Here is an 18,913-nt window from a genome sequence, read left to right on the forward strand (position 1 = left end):
CGATCGTACGATCTTGGCTCGTACCAGTGAGCAGTGGAGGAGAAATATACGCATCGTACCAAGTACTGTCAAAGCAGACATGCAGTGTTAGCTATAAATATGTACTAAGGACACATATTGATATGTATCTTTGTATGTGCTACCATATTCAGCATACTCTCTTGATTTTGCACCATCGGACTGATCATTTGTTCCGTTCTCTTTTTTCTGAATGGTATAAACTTTGATTCAATTGAAGCGCAATAAAAATCACTTGCTTTAATTTTTTGACAACAGCGAGAAGCACTTTTATGAACGTGGAAATTTGAAATTGTCCGGAAGATGGTGAAAAGCAATGGAACAAAATGACCGATATATAGGGTGTTAATTTTAAAAGTATTTTTAAAAGTAAGAAAAAATGACTAAATAAAATGTACATGGTTTTAAGGCGTGCAACTAATGGTGGTAAAAAAATCGTATAAAGGTCATTTTAACGATTTTTTCAAGGTCATCGTTTTTTTTCATATTAACATATATTTTTTATAACACGAAGTGGTAGTCGGTGTTAAGATAAGTTCAACGACCTGCACATCATGGTCTTGAAGTGACCTTGAAGACGAAGAAATCAGTTTCAGTTTGAAGAATGCAGAAGTAATAAAACTGAAACTGAAACTGATTTCTTCGCCATGATGTGCAGGTCGTTGAACTTATCTTAACACCGACTACCACTTCATGTTATAAAAAATACATGTTAAAATGAAAAAAAAATACGATGACCTTGAAAAAATCGTTAAAATGACCGAAAATAATTTAGGTGCTTGAATTAAAATTAACAGACTTGTATAACAAAATGAAATTTTGTTTAAATATGAAAAGATCGTTTTCCATTTTCCCATGAAAAAACGAAATTATTTCCCGAACAACCTAATATTTAATAATATAGAAAATATTTCTCTTTTTATTTGTATATTCTAACGTACCGTATGAATACGTTTATTTCTTACTGTAAACATATGCGTTTATATAGCGACAACAGAAAGGAAGTTCCCCAAGATAGTCGTGTTTTATTTCAAGATCACATTTTTTTGTATGTATTGAATTAACATTTATTTTTTATAAAAACAAGTTCAATGATCTTTGAAATCACGAATTGGAATGGTGTTAAATTAAATAATAAAATATAGTATTAATGTTGAAACTTTTCTCGATTTTTAATTAGAATTAATTATTTATTTTGTATTAGTTTCATTTCATACTTGACAATTAATAAATCAATAGAAGTCTGGAAATATTTCAGATTACTAAATGCTTATATATATACTAACAAGTATACTAAGTATTACACTTTCGTAGATATGGTAAGGATATTGATTTTTATGATAGTTGAATTGTACAGTACATTGTTATATTTTTAGCAAAAATGTGGCAAGATAATGAAGTTCGATTTGATGTTTCTTACACGTAATAATTGTTATACTTTTAAATATAATTATTATAAACGTATTTTCATTTTCTCTATTTTTTATTTATATTTTTAATAGAAATTTACTGTAATAAGTGTTTCGTTTAACTGGAAACGGTGAAATATCTCACGAGGAATTGAAGGTATTAAAAAATTGTTCTTACAAAAGTTGTTTGGTATACAGGGAGACATTAGATGGCATGAATAATTTCTTTACAAATTAAAATTAGTGTGGGAAGTATCAAAGATAAGCTAACCTCTTTTAAATGAAATCCTATATATTTTTATCTATAATCGTACATTTTATTCAAATACATGATAGTATTTGTTGAAACGAATACAACGACCTGCGATACAATGTCATTTTATGTAGTAAAATGTCATAAATTAGATCCGAAGATTAACATAAATCGGTGGCTGAACCCTACGTGACTGCATTGTCTAATGCCCTAACGCTACCGAATGACACTACATAGGACTCAGCTACTGATTTACGTTAACCTTCAAATTTAACTTATGACATTCTACGATATGAAATGACATCATGCAGTAGGTGGTTGTATTTGTCTCAACAACTACTATCATATTATGAATAAAAAATACAGGGTTCCATTTAAAAAGATCAATTTGTCAAAAAAATGGTTTGTCTCATCTAATATTTCCCTATACACCAAATAACTTTTGTAAAAATAAGTTTTGATAACTACAATTCCTTAAAAGATATTTCATTGTTTCTAGTTAAACGAAACACCCATTTATAAAATTATTAACAACTAAATTAGGGTAAGAGTATAAGTAGATATGTATTAAGAATATGAATAAGTGAGTGCGTGCGTGTGCATTTATGTGTGATCAAAATGAAAATTAAAAAAGTTAAAATGAATAGCACTATATAAATTAATATTTTATATAAAATTATGCGAAGAAACAATAATGAAGAGTCCATTATTTATAAAGTCCTAAATTTTTATTAGTCATATGCAGCTACGATTGGGCGAATTTAATGTTGATAAACTTGACTTAATAGAAGATTCAAAAGGAAATGCAGGAGATACTGGAAGACTTATAATAACTAATCTCAGAATTATATGGCACTCTTCGTTTCTTCCCAGGATCAATCTAAGTATGAATTAATTTAGTGATTCAAATCATTGAATCAAATATTCTTTTATAATCATTTTTATAACTATGTATTTCTGAAACATACACATGCTTATTAATGTGAAATAAAATTTTTGACATATTTGTAATAATTAAAGTTAAATTTTATAATTTTGAAATTTATTAATGCTATTTAAGATATATAAATATAATATTTTTATGTACATAATATACACATATATAAAGATAAAGTATGATTTAAGTATGATAAAAATGATAAATCACATATAAATATGTTTTTCTGTAGGTATTGGATATAACACCTGTATAACAATAAATACTAAAACTATACATAGTGTTAGTATGCTTTAAGAGGTCATCATTTTTTATTTTTGTTTTGCAATTAATGGAAGCATATCATTTTTGTAGCTGCAAGGAAAGCATGTGCAAGCGTTACATATTTTAGCTTCCTTCCGACATTGCAGATATGAATTTCTATTTACAAATCAAGATTTAAAAAGTACAAGACATTATACATCTGTTATTGGTGTTTACAGGTACACTTTTTATTAAATTTATTATTATTTTTGTATTATTTATTATACAAATTGTTTATTACATGATATTGTTTAAAACGATCTTTTTAACATGATATTGTTTAAAATGATATTTATATTTAAGACAAACATCAGGACGTAGGATATTTTAAATGATTAGGATTGTGTAAATAATATTTAAGCATAATAAAAACACTTTCATATGTTTTATTTTTATTTTTAAATTAAAAGCATAATGTCTGAGGTAAATAACTTTAAATAGATTTTTGTTAAACTCTTTTTAATAAAAATTGAATTTTGTATCTAATTTTAAAATGATATTTTCCTGTTTTTTTTTAAATAGAAGCTTTTATTATTTTTTATATTTATTGAAAATATGAAAAAATTATTTTTATGAAAATTTAGCTGTTACAAAATATGACATATGATACTTTACTTGGATTTTTCCTATTATCATTATTTACATTTTTTTAGTCATTGCTTTTGTGTTCTGGATAAATTCATATATTTTGATTTATCATGCATTTTGATTATCTTATTATACTTGTATGTTTTTTATTCATTATTTATTAGAAAACAGTATTTTTACAATCCTAATAACAATGACAATATTTCTATAACTTATGCATACTTTAACAGATTTAAACCAATTTGTAGAACTATACGTATAATAACAAAATAAAATACACAACAATATATATTACTAATATACAATAAATTTATAAGATTAAAAAATTGTATAAATTAAAAGTGTAGTTTATCTGGTTAGTGAATAAATATAAAATTAATTAAATAATGTAGAAAAAGAAATAAAAAAATAAATCAAAAAAGAATTTCTATTGAAGTAGGAAATAATTAATTAATAATAGTAAGTATGTTATGTAATATATTTTATACACAGAGGAGACCTTTATCGAGAAAACAATTAGTTCTATATCTTTACCACAATTTGATAAGTACAATGATATAAATTCGTTATTTGACTAACTTATTTAATAAAATTTATCAAGATTTTGATTTAATAGAACTTTTCCTAAAAAAGAACAAATATATGTAATTTGAAAGGTCTTTATCTGCTTATTATCTATAGTGAAGTTAAAATTTAACTATAGAAATTAAGTAATTAATTAAAGTAATTAGAAAAAAAATGTTAAACAATACTTTAAACGTTGCAGAGCATATGTTTCATCCAAAATTTACCGAGAAATTAAATTGAGAAGTGGGATAATTAATGATAAGCAATTAACATTACTACCACTGGAAACAGTTCATTCAACTTTGCAAGATATTTGGAATTTATCATTAGAACAGGTTGAATTCTTATTTGTAATAATTTATACTGTTTAAAAAAAATATATTTTTAAAATTTATTTTGTTAGGGAAATGTTGGAACTTTTATTGTAACAAATATACGTTTAGTCTGGTTTGCTGATATGAATTATCAATTCAATATATCAATTCCTTATCTTATAATAGCAAATGTAAGTACATATATTGTGTAATATATGTAGTACATACATAAGAACATATTAAAAATTTTTAATAAAAAATATAGTAAGGAGGATCTTTTTTTTTTTAAATAGATTACTGTTAAAAATTCAAAATTTGGTCCAACCCTAGTCGTTACTAGTACAGAATCCAGTGGAGGATATATATTAGGATTTCAAGTAAATCCTATCCAAAAACTTCATACTGTTTATAAAGAAATTTTAATGTTATTAAAAGCGTTTGAAAAATCTCCTATTTTTGGTATTGATTATACATTTGAACATGAGGTAATATTATGCTAATATAGTTTTTAACAAATGCATTGAATAAATAAATATGTTATTATTAATTATCCATTAATTATTACAGGCTCCATTACAACAATTAAACATAGAACAACAATCTGAGATACAAGACAATCAACCTGAAATTTCAAATGTGTTTGGCTATTATTTCTCTGAAGGTTCAAATCAAAGGAAACCTATTTTTTCGATTTATTTAGGTCTTGCAGCAGAAGAACCTCGAGAAACTAGTACACTACAAAGCCTATGGGAACTTGTGCGTCAAACTTAACTGATAACATTAATAAACTTTAAATATTATGTAAACAGCACTTTATATATATAAAATTTAGAACATAACCAATGCTAATACATTACATAAACTTTGAATATAAAATAAATATAAAAGTTAATTTTTTATTTATTTATAAATTAAAATTATAACATTTTAAATTAATGTAAAAAAATTATTACAATAGAATATATTATTCTACATTTTTTCCTAATTTTCATTTCTTTGAACCATTTAATGTTTAGCAGTTAAATTTATACAAAAAACATAGATATAATAAACATATATATATAAGTATTATGTGTGTAAAATACAATCAATTATACCACAACTATTGTCTGTTTTTAATGTGTTATCTCTTCACATATCTATGCCCATTTTTATTATATATAAAAGAAGTCGATGATAGGAATTTCGCAACTATTTAGTACAAATATTTTCTTCTCTTTTCAAAATTTATATTTTTAACACTTTACCAAATATTTTTTGATAGGTTATTTATGGAAAAGTCAACGTCTATAAGGAATTGATAAAAAAATAGATAATTGGAATTAAAGCATTAGTATTCTAGAATATAACACTGAATAAATCTTTAATTGTTTAATTGCAATTTCATACCACTTTTCAGATTTTGTCTTTAAATTTAACTTGGTCTACAATTTAAAGGTTGCACAATTGATTGATCTTGATTATCATCACCATCTTCATTCAGTTCAGCCTGCTGAACAGGAAATCTATACCCCATATTCATAAGCATTACTTCAAATGGATCGCTTTTCATGCGTATTTGATTTGCAGATGCAGCATCTTCTAAATTCTGAATTTCTCTTTCATTTGTGCTACCATCCTACATCAAATAAATACTCGAATATAGTTCTTAAAATTAATTAAATATTTTATAAATATCAATCCTTATTTATTTATCTTTTTTAAATAAAATAGATTTTGGTAAGTAATTATAACATATACCTCAGGTAAAGGACTCCATAATCTAACTACTGGATCAATACCACTAGTAGCTAGTAAGCATGTAGATGGATGAGGTTGAAGACAATTTACAATGCGTTCATCTCCTCTTAGTACACGTATAATATTTGTAGTATTACGATCCCAAATAAAGAAAGATCCATCATCTGATCCTGCCACAATATATTGACCATTGCTTAAAGAAAAAATTATTAATTATAAATGCATTACTAATTAATAAACTTTCAAAATTATTTATGAATTATTTTTAAAATGTACTTACTTCCCAAAGAAATTAGCTTCCTTTATATCAGTTGTAGTGTTACAATGCCCACAAAACCTCATTTTGTAATCAATTGTATTACGTCGCCATTCTTGTTCATATTCTGATATTTGAATCATTAATTGATTCATATCAATATCTCTACCTGATTGTATAATAATTACATTAATTACCAATTGAAAAAATATTTTGAAAGAATGAACATAAAAAATATATTGTTAGTATACTATTATGTAACAAATGTGAAAACAAATGTGATGTGATATTTAGATTCATTCATATTTCATGTGCATATTATAAAATATAAAAAGTATATTAAGTCAAATGGCTTTCTTTTACTTTTCCTTTATATTTCTGTAAAACATACTTTTTGTACTGAATACATATTTATTTTATTTTTTCATATTTAATTACCTTAAAATGTTATACTTGATGTGCAAAAATATAAAAATTTAAAGAAAAAGCACTAATTTTATATAGTTCTTATATTCTACAATGTCCATAATATAAAACAATAGATTTAATTGTTGTATTATGTATATGTTTAAGATGTTTTGTTAAAGGATATTGGGTTGGTAACTAAGTGATTGCGGATTTTGTCAATACAACCTAATGACAAAATCCGCAATAACCTAGTTGCCACCCCAATATATATATTCTACTATAGATTAATATCTGTGACATTATGAAAGAAATAGGACCTTGAGACTTCTTTCATTCACCATAAGAAGATCTTATTCCCTATGAAACTACATGGAGGAGTAAAGATGAAAATACCTTTAATATATTTAATGCAAGTAAATTGTATGTAATATATAATATTAATTTTTATATTAAATTAAATATTTTTCAGTTTTAACAAATTTTTAAAATAGTAACTTCTTTAGAATTAAATTAGGATACTATTAATAATTAAAAAGCATGCAAACTTATTTATGAAGTAAAAGTGAACAGATATAAATATATCTAGAAGAAGAGCTAGAAGAAGAGATAAAAGATATATAAATATAAAGAAACAATGTATAATCTAATAGTTAAATTCATGAATGTCTGTTTTAAGGAAATATGCGCGACAATACTACATACAATTATATATCCAAATAAAATCTTATGTTTTTTATTCATTTAGGAAATTATTTGGGAGAATTTGGAAATTTAAAAAAAAATTAAAAGAATGAGAGAAAATATTTTGTTATGATATCGCTATTAGTAAATATTTTAGCTGTACCAGGCAAGTAATCCTTGAAAATAATATAAATAATACATTAGTAGGAAAAATTTTTAGTGACATATTATGTTATATTTATATCACTGCTTATTATACTAGAATTAAATGATATCAATATGGTGTACTGAATACTATTTTATATCTGGATACATGTAAAAATGAAACTAGATAACGTACTCCTTTTAAATGTTTGTTTTCTTAAACAAGGCAATATTTCGTAATATTGAAATAATTAATAAGCAGAATTTTATTATTTATCAATGGAAACTGTAAGATGAATAAATCATGTGTAAAATCATTCACAAAATCAGAAATCTTACAAAATATTTTTCTTTGTCTATATGTGATTTCAATACATGTATGTATATATGTATTTGTATGTCATATATGTGTATATATGTGTTGTATATATGTACACATACGTGTATGTATATACAATGTTCAGAAAAATGGATTTAAAGGAGAAAGATATGTTTTTGAATACTTTGTTTGTCTCATAGAATCCCTTTTAACTTCTTTCTTAATGTTAATATATTTAGTATATATTCCAAATTTGTTTTTATATGGATGTTATGAATATTATGTACATTGTTTGTATATTTTTATTGACTGTTATGACATTATTAGACTTATATTACGTATTATATATAATATAAGGATGATATAATGAAATTCTACTACAATATATAAACGTTGTAGAATAAAAGGATTTTTATTCCACTTTTCTATCATTATTTATTGTGATTAATAAAACTTCTTGTGCTTGGTAGACAAATATGTTATGTATTAAATGAGTAATAATTATTAATTCATTCTAATTCTTTAGTGAACTGAACTACTTTTTAGTTATAAATAATACTTTAATCCTCCAGTCTCAAAGAACAGATTACTGTAAAAACTTGTTGAGATAAAAAATATCCAGTTTAACATGAAAATAAAAATTTCGTATTTCATAGATGTCCATTCTTATTAAAAAATTTATGAGATAAACTTCATTTTTACACTTTAATATTACTCTCAATAACTTTCTTGCAGTAAATAAGGAGATTTTTTTGTGTAAAATATAATATAAAAATTTGCAAGTTCTTATCATAGATTCAAAAAAATTAATCTGAAACAAGTTTAGTAAAAACATCCTATATATGTATATATATACATACATATATAAAATATGTATATGTATACATATCACATCAACCTTGAATATAATGTAACGAAAAAAGACATACCAGAATCTATAGCTTCTTTTATATCCATTTTTAATGCCTTACACGCAGAGTTAGATGCATATTCCGGAAATTTTTGTTGAAATTCTTTAATTATTTTATCAGCTTCAACTGATTGATGTAAATCAAAGAGACAACGAGCCAATCTATAAATATGTATATGCGTATATATATATGTATGTACACATATGTGTATATATGTATACAGAATGAATCACGTAAAACAAGCCATCTGTCTAACACTTTCAGTTGTTGAGGTAAGAAGAAATGTTTAAAACAAAAGTTATTTGAAATTTCATCTTTTTAAATGAAACTATATGTTTTTGGACATCTATAATTGTACCGTTCCTCAAGATAATGACCCTAGTCATACAAGATCATTAAAGGTTACGGACGCAGTAATATATGAGAAATTAAAATTCATGATGAATGTTTCTAAAACAGAGTATTCTTGACTTTATTAACAGAATCATACTCAATACAAAATGTAAACAAATTTTGTGAAAACATTTATCATCAAAATCTCTTCACAGTTATGTAAATAGTAATACGAGTAGGAAACTGATATTAAGTTTCAAATGATAACATCTTTAAACTGTCATTAGTCTACATTTTTGCATTCAGAAAAGAGAAAAGTAGATATATTGGGTTGGCAACTAAGTGATTGCGTATTTTGTCAATACTACCTAATGACAAAATCCGCAATCACTTAGTTGCTCACAAAAATAGTTTTCATTTACAGTGAAGCCGACGAATATATCAGGCCTATGTTTGTACCGAGACAGATTTCCTGAGCGGCTTTAACTACCTCGTTCTACGTTTTAAGCATACAGTTATAGAAGAATTTTAAGAGACCAACAACATATCCATACATTTTGAATTGATTGAGTATGATTCTGGTATTAAAACCGAAATATTATGTTTCAAAAGAGATGATGTTACAAATCTTCTAAGCATGTCCATCTGTTAAAAAGCTTTTACCATTTCATATTAGTTGGGGCCAAATAACTTTTGTTTCAAACATTTTATCTTGTTTCCATAATTGAAAGTGTTATTCAGGTGGCATATCTTATACGACACACTCTGCATACAATATACATATTACATGTATGTTAAATCTTCTAAAATTAATTACCAATTTCCAGGCATTTCGAATAATATGCTAAATAAATGTTTTGAACAAAAGTTAGATCAACAGCTGTAAATCATGGCCAATGAAACAGTATTATTGTTAAATTAGAACTGCCTGAAAAATGATGGTTAATCTTAGAAGATACATCCTGTATACAACATTATATTATACATATTACATTTAATCAATCTGAATATGTTATCATATATGTACATATATTCACAGATCGTTATTACCTAAAATGAGCCTTTACATGTCCAGGATCAAGAAGCAATGTTGTTTGACAATCTTTAAGAGCAGCATATATATCACCATCCCTGTAAATTATGTACAACTCTATTCAAAATCTACATCCAGAAATATAAAAAGTATAATAGTGAAGAGATCATACCAAGTTCTTTTCATATATGCTGCAGCTCTGTTAGCAAAAAGCACAGCAGCAGTAGGACAATAACAGATTGCTTTATTGTATAAATTAATTGCCAATGTGTACTTTTGTTGTTCAAAGCTTTCATTTGCCTACAAAGAGAAACAATAATAAGAGAAGAAAAGGAACATAATTAACTCATTTAATTATTTTCAAATATAATAAAGAATTATTTAATTAAATAAATCGAGTAAATTATTCCAAATTAATATTATGCAATTTTTAACCGTTTTTTCTATAATAATTTATTATAATCATTGTTTAAAATATTGTTCAATAAAAGAAAATTATTTATTTTATATTTTTAACTATAAAATAGAATTTATATAAAACGAGTAAACTTACTTGACGTTTTAATTCTTCAACGTGTGGTGGTAGGATCTTAATGTTTTTGTTAGTAAAATCTGTAATATCTTCATGATTTGCCATATTGCACTTTTCAAAATCTCCTATTAGCAGTTTTTAACGAATTTAAAGTTGCGTATAAATTTAAGATATAACTTAATTTATCTAAGATTGTAGTAGATAGCGAACAATATAAAATTTAATATAAAAGTTATTATTCCAATTATAACTGGTATTTTATGATGATAACCATTTATATATATTTCCTATTATATTTTCGAAATGTTTAAAAAGTCATAATTCACAAAATATAAAACATTGTAATAATTATAATCATTACCCAAATACATATTTGAGGAGTAACCAAAGCAAGTCTTCAAATTTTTTGGATTATTGATGTCAAATAAATAAATTTGTTCACCACCCATGTTAACAAGTAGCTCGTTTCCGTCAGCACTGAAGGTTAAATATGTAGTAGTGAGACTTCTATTACTGTCACGTTGCCGAGAATGCAGATGGCCTGCTCAATATCAAACATTAATAGTTTTCGTTAGAGTGATCGTGTAATATATAACAAAAGAGGAAGATAAGGGTAAAGGAGTCGCGTACGCTATTTCTGATCGTACGAACGAACCCGCGATAAAGTACTGTGCGCAACCCAGTGGTACATTCTCATCTGGATCACCTCCACCAGCTAGACGTATACATACATTTCCTCTTGTCCAGTTATTATGTGGAGACGAAATAGGCACCTATCGTCAAAACAACATATAAAGAAAAATTAATTTTTCTTGCTCAATCATTTAATGTTGGTTTATATTAGTGTTTATTTCAAATATATCATAGTTTAAGAATAAGGCTCTTTCAAATAAAACTATTTTTATACATAAATTTCTTGAATGTTTAGTTTTTGTTTTGTAATTACCTGAGAAAGCTTAATCATTCTACGGTCATACATTCGTATATATGCATCATTGGCTCCAATAGCTATTAGTTCAGGTTTTTTTGGATTCACAGAAATACACTTGCCTTCTGCATATCGACCAGCATGATTAACAAGATTTACTAATACACTATTACAGTCATTGCTTTTGCAACTATGAGGAGCACGAATATCATATTGTAAAATAAGACCATCTTCTGCAGCACTCCAAAAAAGAAAAGGTACAGTAGTCGCAGTAGCAATACGTTTTACACGACCTATATGACAATTACATGAAAATATTGGTTCAAGAAGCGTAAGATCACGAACTCGTACTTTGCCATCTCCAGCACCTGATACCAATATCCTATCATTTGATTTTGGCATGAACTACAAAACAGAAAAAGGATTGTATTCTTTTCTCATTGTTGATCTCCAAAACTCTGAGAATTTAAAACTTATAGGAATTAATAACTATTTAAATTAAAATTTTAGTACAAGATTTTAGTATAAGATTACATATATAATATCAAATTACCTTAACAGAAAATATATTTCCATGATGACGTGTACGAAGTATTAACTTTTTTTCATATCGAAATGGATCCCATAATATAATATTCATATCATCAGATGCAGAAGCAAGAATTCTAAAAATATATGTTAATACATAAACATATAACTTATAGTTAATTTATATTTAATTTTCTCATTATCTACAGATATTTACATTTATTCTCAATAATTCTATGATGTTAGTCTATGACTGTGTTTTATGTTATTTAAAAAATACTTACTGCCCACTTTCATTCCATTCTAAACAATTAACACATCCTGTATGACCAACTAATTCTTTTTCAAGTCCTAACCGGGATATCAAATTTTCTGTCACATGTAACTTCTGAGAAACTGCATATGCCACTGAATCCTAAATAAAATAATTTAAATAGAATTAAACATCAATTTACTTTTATATAAAGCATGTTTAAAAAATAATAAAGTTTATACTAACATATAAAAACATTATGAAAAACTGTTAAACTTATATTAAGAAATAATAAATATTAATATATTTACAACTAAATAAATAGATAAAGAAATGCGTAATTATATATTATTATATATATTAACGTACCCGTATTTCACGTTGACGTACTAAATCCAAAACTCTGTAATCTTTATCATGTATGTTAGGAAGCATTTCTATGTTTATTTCATATATCACTTATTGTACTAAAAAAATTAAATATCCTCTGAAAATCATAAGAAAATTTATTGTCATTTTTATTTAATATATTACGTTTGAACTTTTTTAGTAAAAGATGTAAATGTGTGTAATTATGTGTTTTGTAAAATATAACCTCTCATATAGAGGTATTATTGTATTGAAAGTGTAAAAATTAGTTTTCCGAAAGCCGGACAAGAATACTTAACTTAAAATTAACGCGATAAAACAAGATACAAAACAGTTAATAAGTCGTTACTTGTTCATACATCATCAAAATGTTATTGAAACGTTCTTGCACTGCTGTCCTTTTACACAATACCATGAACTTAACATAACTTTTGTACTTTATCACATTCTATCGTATAGTTGATATATGTATATATATGTATGTCTATATATATACATATATTTATTTATGTATCATATTCATTATTTTGAGTTCACATATGAACCAATTTTGCAATTATTTGTTATCTTTTAGAACAACTGATGTGGAGATATAATTCTCTGTATATCAAGTCTTGCTTCCATTTTCATTTCTTACGTGTCCTCTATTACTTGATTTGTCTGTTCAGGTTTGACATCTATAATAATTAAATTAATCTAGAATAGTAATAAATCTGATCTATATATTAAATTTTCTTCACTTATGTAAAATATATCTGTACGTATATCTTTGTTTATGAATCCTTTTAATTTGACAATAAATATTTTAAATGTCATTATATTTTTAACCTAAAAAAAACCTAACAAATTCATATACCACATAATATTCACGTAAGTATTTACATTTATTATATTTATTATTATTCCTGTCATGGGATTTATTATTATTACTGCTATTATGCAATATACAAACACATATTCTATTGTATTAAATATTAATATATATATATATATATACTGATAATTTAACGAGTTAAAAAGTTTATAAACCTTTCTAATATTATTATGAAACATAAAATGTATTAATCTGTACTTTATAAAGTATAAATAATTTAATTTAATCAAGGAAAAATTAGGAAAAGATTAATTTGTATCTTTTTTAAGTGATCTATTTATTTAAAAATATTTCTATGTACTTTTATATATATATAATATATATATATGATAAAATTACATCTCACATACATATAAAATTATCAAATTTTCTAAATTGAAACAGAAAGATAAGGATCTTAGCAAGTAATTTTTAAGATAAAAAATTGTGGTATTTAAATAAAATAGTATCTGAAATGGAAATTTTTGATTCTTGTAGAAACTATCTTAATAAATCGGCCCATCATCTAAATCATCGTCTTCATCATCATAACCTTCTCCATTATCGAAATAATTATTTGCGTAATCAGTTCCCTCATCCATTTCCTCATCTAGTTCTTCTTCCTCATCTTCTGTTTGCTCATCATCCTTTCCTTCTGCTTCTTCCTCCTCTTTTTCTTCTTCTTCTGCATCACTTTGTTCCAAACTCTCTTTTTTTTCTAATTCTTCCAACTCTATCTCAATGTTCTTACGTTTTGTCTGTAGGTTCTCACATTTTTGTCCTTTACGTTTTCGCAATTGAGACTTTAATTCTACAGGCATTCTGCTCCAATCATACCTACTCTCATAACTACTTTTATCAGTAATCAAGTCTTGATATCGATCTGAATACCTCTCAATATTTTTTTTAATTACTAAAGGCAAAACATTGTTAGGCGATCCTCTCATATATTCTGCATATCCTTTCTTTAATTCTAACAAATAAATCTTTTCTTTAGTAATATTTAAAGGCAGTGGTTTATATTGTAAAAGGGGATATTTTAATGCAGGTTGTAAAACTGGTGGAGGTAATGCTTCTCCTTTAACAAAGCCTAATTGTTCCGTACTGATTGACATGGGAGGTTTACCTTATCACGTAAAATAAAATGAAATTTAAAAGAAAGAAGAGAACTATTTTTTCCTCGTTTATACACCTATAAGACACTTCTGAGCTCTAGCCGTGACCGTTCGAGACTGAGGCTCTCACAATATTTTTACTTTCGGTAACATCTGTTCCTTCTTTGTTTGTCATCCCTCATTATCCCCACTACCCTGTAGGCGTACGTGACCGTTGCTACGCTTCTAGAACATTTGGTGGAAGGACCGTTAGGACATAGATGAACCTTTAGGCACTTCGGCAATATACATTGTCGCCAAGGCCGCCATGTGTCTCCATCATCGGTCCATCGGTTTCGAAGTATGCCGATCGTGACACCATCCTGCCCGCAGTGTGTGTGTGTCCTGGTTTTGACGTGATTTACGTTACAACCTCTTCCCCTGCCATGTCCCGCCATGATAGTATTATATATTTATCTTATTATTATATTCAGTAGGATAGAAAAAAGCAATGTTTATTTCAAATTTATTAGTAGTTACAAGAATATATGTGTTTAATTACTCTGGTAATTTTTCAGCTTAAATGTGAGTATGAAAAATATGAAATATCAGTACTTTAGAAAATTACTTCAGACATTTTGGACTATAAGCTATTTTTTACTTTAATAATCAGGAAATAAGAATGATATTTGACAAAATCGAAGAGTTCAGCAGCTAATTCTGTCTTACATATTTGTAACTGATCTCTGCAAGAACATGAGTAGTGATATAGTTTAGTATATACTTCAGTAATATACTCAATCTTCAGTTTATAATATGATACATAGATATAATCTCAGTAATATTTAATAGTCAGATTATGTAAGAAAGCTTAAATTGAATATATTAAATAAATAAAATACATATTTTTAACAACAGTAATATTTGTTTTAATGTATCAAGAAGCAAAATTAGTTAATATAGATTTGTTAATATTATTATAAATACATCAATAATACTTTAAATATCATCATGTCTGAATAATAATGTAACTCATATTATGTACAACATTTAGTACAACTTTTGAATTTTATTTTCGAACATGTTAAATTTATTTTCTATGAATAAAATATTTAACTTACCGAATTTGTAACTTCTTTTTACATGATACGATAATTTCTTACAGAATGTAAAATTCAAGTAGAATCCAAAAATACTAGTCTTAAGGCGTGGAGATCAGTATTGTAAAAATACTGTATACTTGTACGTGTATTAATAACTAATAAATTAATAAAAATTAATAACTAATGTATGATTTATTAGTACGCTATATTTACTTCATTCATAGTTCATATTACGATCGTATAAACTCATATACTGTGAAAGCACGATCATATAAACAGACTTCGATGTTGACACTCGATTGACATGCTTGATTTCTACCGAAACCAAATGTATAGAAGGAACCGTCCGAAAAATGAGTCATGATAAATCAACATGGAAGACAAGAAAACTTTAATGTCTTCGATGTTGATTTTCCGTAACTCAACTTTCAGACGGTTTTCCCTAGCGAGTTTTCATTGATGATTGATGAATGATGACATGTACGTGTGGTTTTGGAAGTTTCATGACAGCACCGTTATGCAGCTTAATAATTAAATATGATACCAAAATGATGATACCCTCATCAATCCCCTTCCATTGCAGTTGCCGGACTTATGTATACATGGCTATGTATACATGTGTGCTTATTGCTTACGGATGTTTTATGAAATTATAATTAATTAGTTGGCGCCTTTTATCATAAACGTGAAAATGGTTAAAAACATTAATACGATATTTCTAACCGCGAAAGTAAATTAACCAAAATGTTAGTGTTATTTGAAACTCCTGCGGGATATGCAATTTTCAAGGTAAATTATATTAAAAGCTGTAACTTAATACTTAACCTAAAAAATGTTGCACGTATTCGTGCTGCTAATAATTTTTAGGTTTATTTTAACAATTTAAGTATCTTCTTATGTTTTAAATACGGTGTAAATAACTTATTGGTTTAAATATGTACCATAAAATCTTGTTTGTTTCTTACAGTTACTTGATAAAGATAAGTTAACAGAAATAGAAAATCTTTATCATGATTTTGAAACACCTGAAGCAGCTAGTAAGATGTAAGTTGATGTTTTTGACTTTAATTTTGCACTATAATAATTTTGATAATTTCTGTTGTTAAAAAATGCATTAATACCTTTAATAGAAGTAACAAATTCGATAGTTCAAGATATTGCATTCAGAACAATTTTAATTTTAATTTTAATATTAAATATCTTGCATTACAGAGTGAAGTTGGAACACTTTGAAAAGTTTGCCGACACTACTGAAGCCCTTGTAGCTACAACTGCTGCAGTAGAAGGTAAACTTTGTAATTCATTAAAGAAGATGCTTAAAAAACATTGCAATGAACTTCAAGAACAACTAGCTATAGTTGACGCTAAGCTAGGTAATGATATAAAGGATAAACTGAGTTTGTCTAGTGTCAGCAATACTGCTATACAAGAATTAATGAGATGTATAAGAAGCCAGATGGATAGTTTATTGACTGGTTTACCTAAGAAAGAAATAACAGCAATGGCATTAGGTTTAGCACATAGCCTTTCTAGGTACAAATTGAAATTTTCACCTGATAAAATTGATACTATGATAATACAAGCTGTTTGTTTGTTGGATGATTTAGACAAAGAATTAAATAACTATGTTATGCGTTGTCATGAATGGTATGGCTGGCACTTTCCAGAACTTGGAAAGATTATTACAGATAATATAGTATTTGTTAAAACAGTAAAAGTAATTGGAATTAGAGAGAATACTATAAATTCAGATTTATCTGATATATTATCAGAAGATGTAGAGGAAAAAGTAAAAGAGGCTGCTGAGATATCTATGGGAACTGAAATCTCTGAAGATGATATTTTAAATATTCAATATTTATGCGATCAAGTTATTGAAATTTCTCAATATAGAACACAATTATATGATTATCTTAAAGCAAGAATGATGGCAATGGCACCAAATTTAGCTGTTCTTGTTGGAGAGTTAGTGGGAGCTCATTTAATCTCACATGCTGGGTCTTTAATTAATCTTGCTAAGCATCCAGCATCTACTGTGTAAATACTTGGTGCTGAAAAAGCTCTCTTTAGAGCATTAAAGTCAAAAAAAGATACACCAAAATATGGTTTAATTTATCATGCACAACTTGTTGGACAATCTTCAACAAAAAACAAGGCGAAGATGTCCAGAATGCTAGCTGCTAAAGCTTCATTAGCAACTAGAGTAGATGCATTAGGAGAAGATGGCAGCTTTGATCTTGGTGCTGAACATAAAGCTAAATTGGAAGCACGTTTAAGGCTTTTAGAAGAAGGGAATTTTCGTAGAATTAGTGGTACAGGTAAAGCAAAAGCCAAATTTGAGAAGTATCATACTAAAACTGAATATATTCAGTATTCTGTTAATGAGGATATAACTCTTCGACATGGAAAAAGAAAATATTTTGAAATTGAAGATAAAAAAACGCTGATTGAAGAAATTACAAAGCCAGATGAAGAAATGCCTAAGAAAAAGAAAAAGAAGGAAGTTAGTGACAGCATAGATGAATCAGTAACTCAGGAAGTAGCTCAGTCAGAAGAAGTTCTGACAAAGAAAAAGAAGAAAAAAAGTAAAGTACAGGATATAGAAGATAATATTGAATCAACCTTTAAATGTGAAGAAGAAGGAGAGAAAGCAGTAGAAAATATTCCTGGGATATCAGGGGGTTAGTTTTTCTTTTATCTATTTTATGAATTTTAAATCTATAATATATGAATAAAATTACAAGTAGAAAATATAATATGTACAAATTTAATATACATACAAAATTGTTTTTTTTTTGTTATAGAGCAAATAAAGAAGAAAAAGAAGAAAAAAGATGAGGCTCAGGAGATTGAAGAGACTACATTTACAAATGAAGAAAAAGTTATAAGTGAAAAAAGAAAAAAAAAGAAAAAAAAAAAAAAGAAAAAGAAATCTCAAGATGAATGAAATTTTTTCAACATATGCAATTTAAAAAAGTAATTTTTTTAAAACATAACTGTTCATTATCGATTGTAAACTTATATATAATTAAAAAATTA

The 18,913-nt window shown here is 26.3% G+C and overlaps 3 protein-coding genes, 1 long non-coding RNA gene and 1 pseudogene across 11 annotated transcripts; 3 read left to right on the top strand and 2 right to left on the bottom strand.

The window, feature by feature from the left end:
• The first annotated feature begins 107 nt into the window (after window positions 1-107).
• LOC126916761 (Bardet-Biedl syndrome 5 protein homolog) lies at window positions 108-5,374 on the top strand. Of its 5 annotated transcripts, XM_050722869.1 has the most exons (9): window positions 108-132; window positions 1,007-1,070; window positions 2,416-2,564; window positions 2,850-2,899; window positions 2,972-3,099; window positions 4,275-4,410; window positions 4,479-4,580; window positions 4,683-4,874; window positions 4,957-5,374. In XM_050722869.1, exons 1-9 carry the CDS (start codon window positions 123-125, stop codon window positions 5,158-5,160), a joined length of 1,035 nt encoding a protein of 344 aa, XP_050578826.1. In that variant the 5' UTR covers window positions 108-122; the 3' UTR covers window positions 5,161-5,374. The 5 variants fall into 5 exon arrangements, with proteins under 5 accessions (XP_050578826.1, XP_050578830.1, XP_050578828.1 ...); XM_050722873.1 differs by lacking the exons at window positions 108-132; window positions 1,007-1,070 and adding an exon at window positions 139-387; XM_050722871.1 differs by lacking the exons at window positions 108-132; window positions 1,007-1,070 and adding an exon at window positions 1,222-1,440.
• LOC126916757 (WD and tetratricopeptide repeats protein 1-like) lies at window positions 5,266-13,386 on the bottom strand. Of its 4 annotated transcripts, none has more exons than XM_050722861.1 (14): window positions 12,825-13,303; window positions 12,487-12,617; window positions 12,228-12,339; window positions 11,693-12,079; window positions 11,402-11,519; window positions 11,108-11,287; window positions 10,768-10,871; window positions 10,387-10,514; window positions 10,232-10,312; window positions 8,867-9,009; window positions 6,410-6,554; window positions 6,130-6,322; window positions 5,779-6,007; window positions 5,266-5,676 (listed from the first exon to the last, which is right to left on the bottom strand). In XM_050722861.1, the coding sequence occupies exons 1-13, from the start codon at window positions 12,888-12,890 to the stop codon at window positions 5,804-5,806; spliced, it is 1,992 nt and encodes a 663-aa protein (XP_050578818.1). In that variant the 5' UTR covers window positions 12,891-13,303; the 3' UTR covers window positions 5,266-5,676; window positions 5,779-5,803. The 4 variants fall into 4 exon arrangements, with proteins under 4 accessions (XP_050578818.1, XP_050578821.1, XP_050578820.1 ...); XM_050722864.1 differs by lacking the exon at window positions 5,266-5,676 and having other exon boundaries at window positions 5,736-6,007; window positions 12,825-12,865; window positions 13,184-13,386; XM_050722863.1 differs by lacking the exon at window positions 5,266-5,676 and having other exon boundaries at window positions 5,736-6,007; window positions 12,825-12,942; window positions 13,184-13,386.
• Window positions 13,387-13,447: 61 nt separating this feature from the next.
• Window positions 13,448-15,115, bottom strand: LOC126916763 (DNA-directed RNA polymerase III subunit RPC7-like). The gene is made up of 2 exons (XM_050722881.1): window positions 13,707-15,115; window positions 13,448-13,501 (listed from the first exon to the last, which is right to left on the bottom strand). The coding sequence occupies exon 1, from the start codon at window positions 14,790-14,792 to the stop codon at window positions 14,184-14,186; it is 609 nt and encodes a 202-aa protein (XP_050578838.1). The 5' UTR covers window positions 14,793-15,115; the 3' UTR covers window positions 13,448-13,501; window positions 13,707-14,183.
• Window positions 15,116-15,222: 107 nt separating this feature from the next.
• LOC126916766 (uncharacterized) lies at window positions 15,223-15,688 on the top strand. Its single transcript, XR_007710727.1, has 2 exons — window positions 15,223-15,356; window positions 15,445-15,688. It is a non-coding gene; the product is annotated as an uncharacterized LOC126916766 (long non-coding RNA).
• Window positions 15,689-15,910: 222 nt separating this feature from the next.
• Window positions 15,911-18,855, top strand: LOC126916759 (nucleolar protein 58-like; annotated as a pseudogene).
• Window positions 18,856-18,913: the final 58 nt, after the last annotated feature.

This window comes from Bombus affinis, chromosome 5 (assembly GCF_024516045.1).
Source record: "Bombus affinis isolate iyBomAffi1 chromosome 5, iyBomAffi1.2, whole genome shotgun sequence".
In the NCBI taxonomy this organism is placed as follows: Eukaryota; Metazoa; Arthropoda; class Insecta; order Hymenoptera; family Apidae; genus Bombus; species Bombus affinis.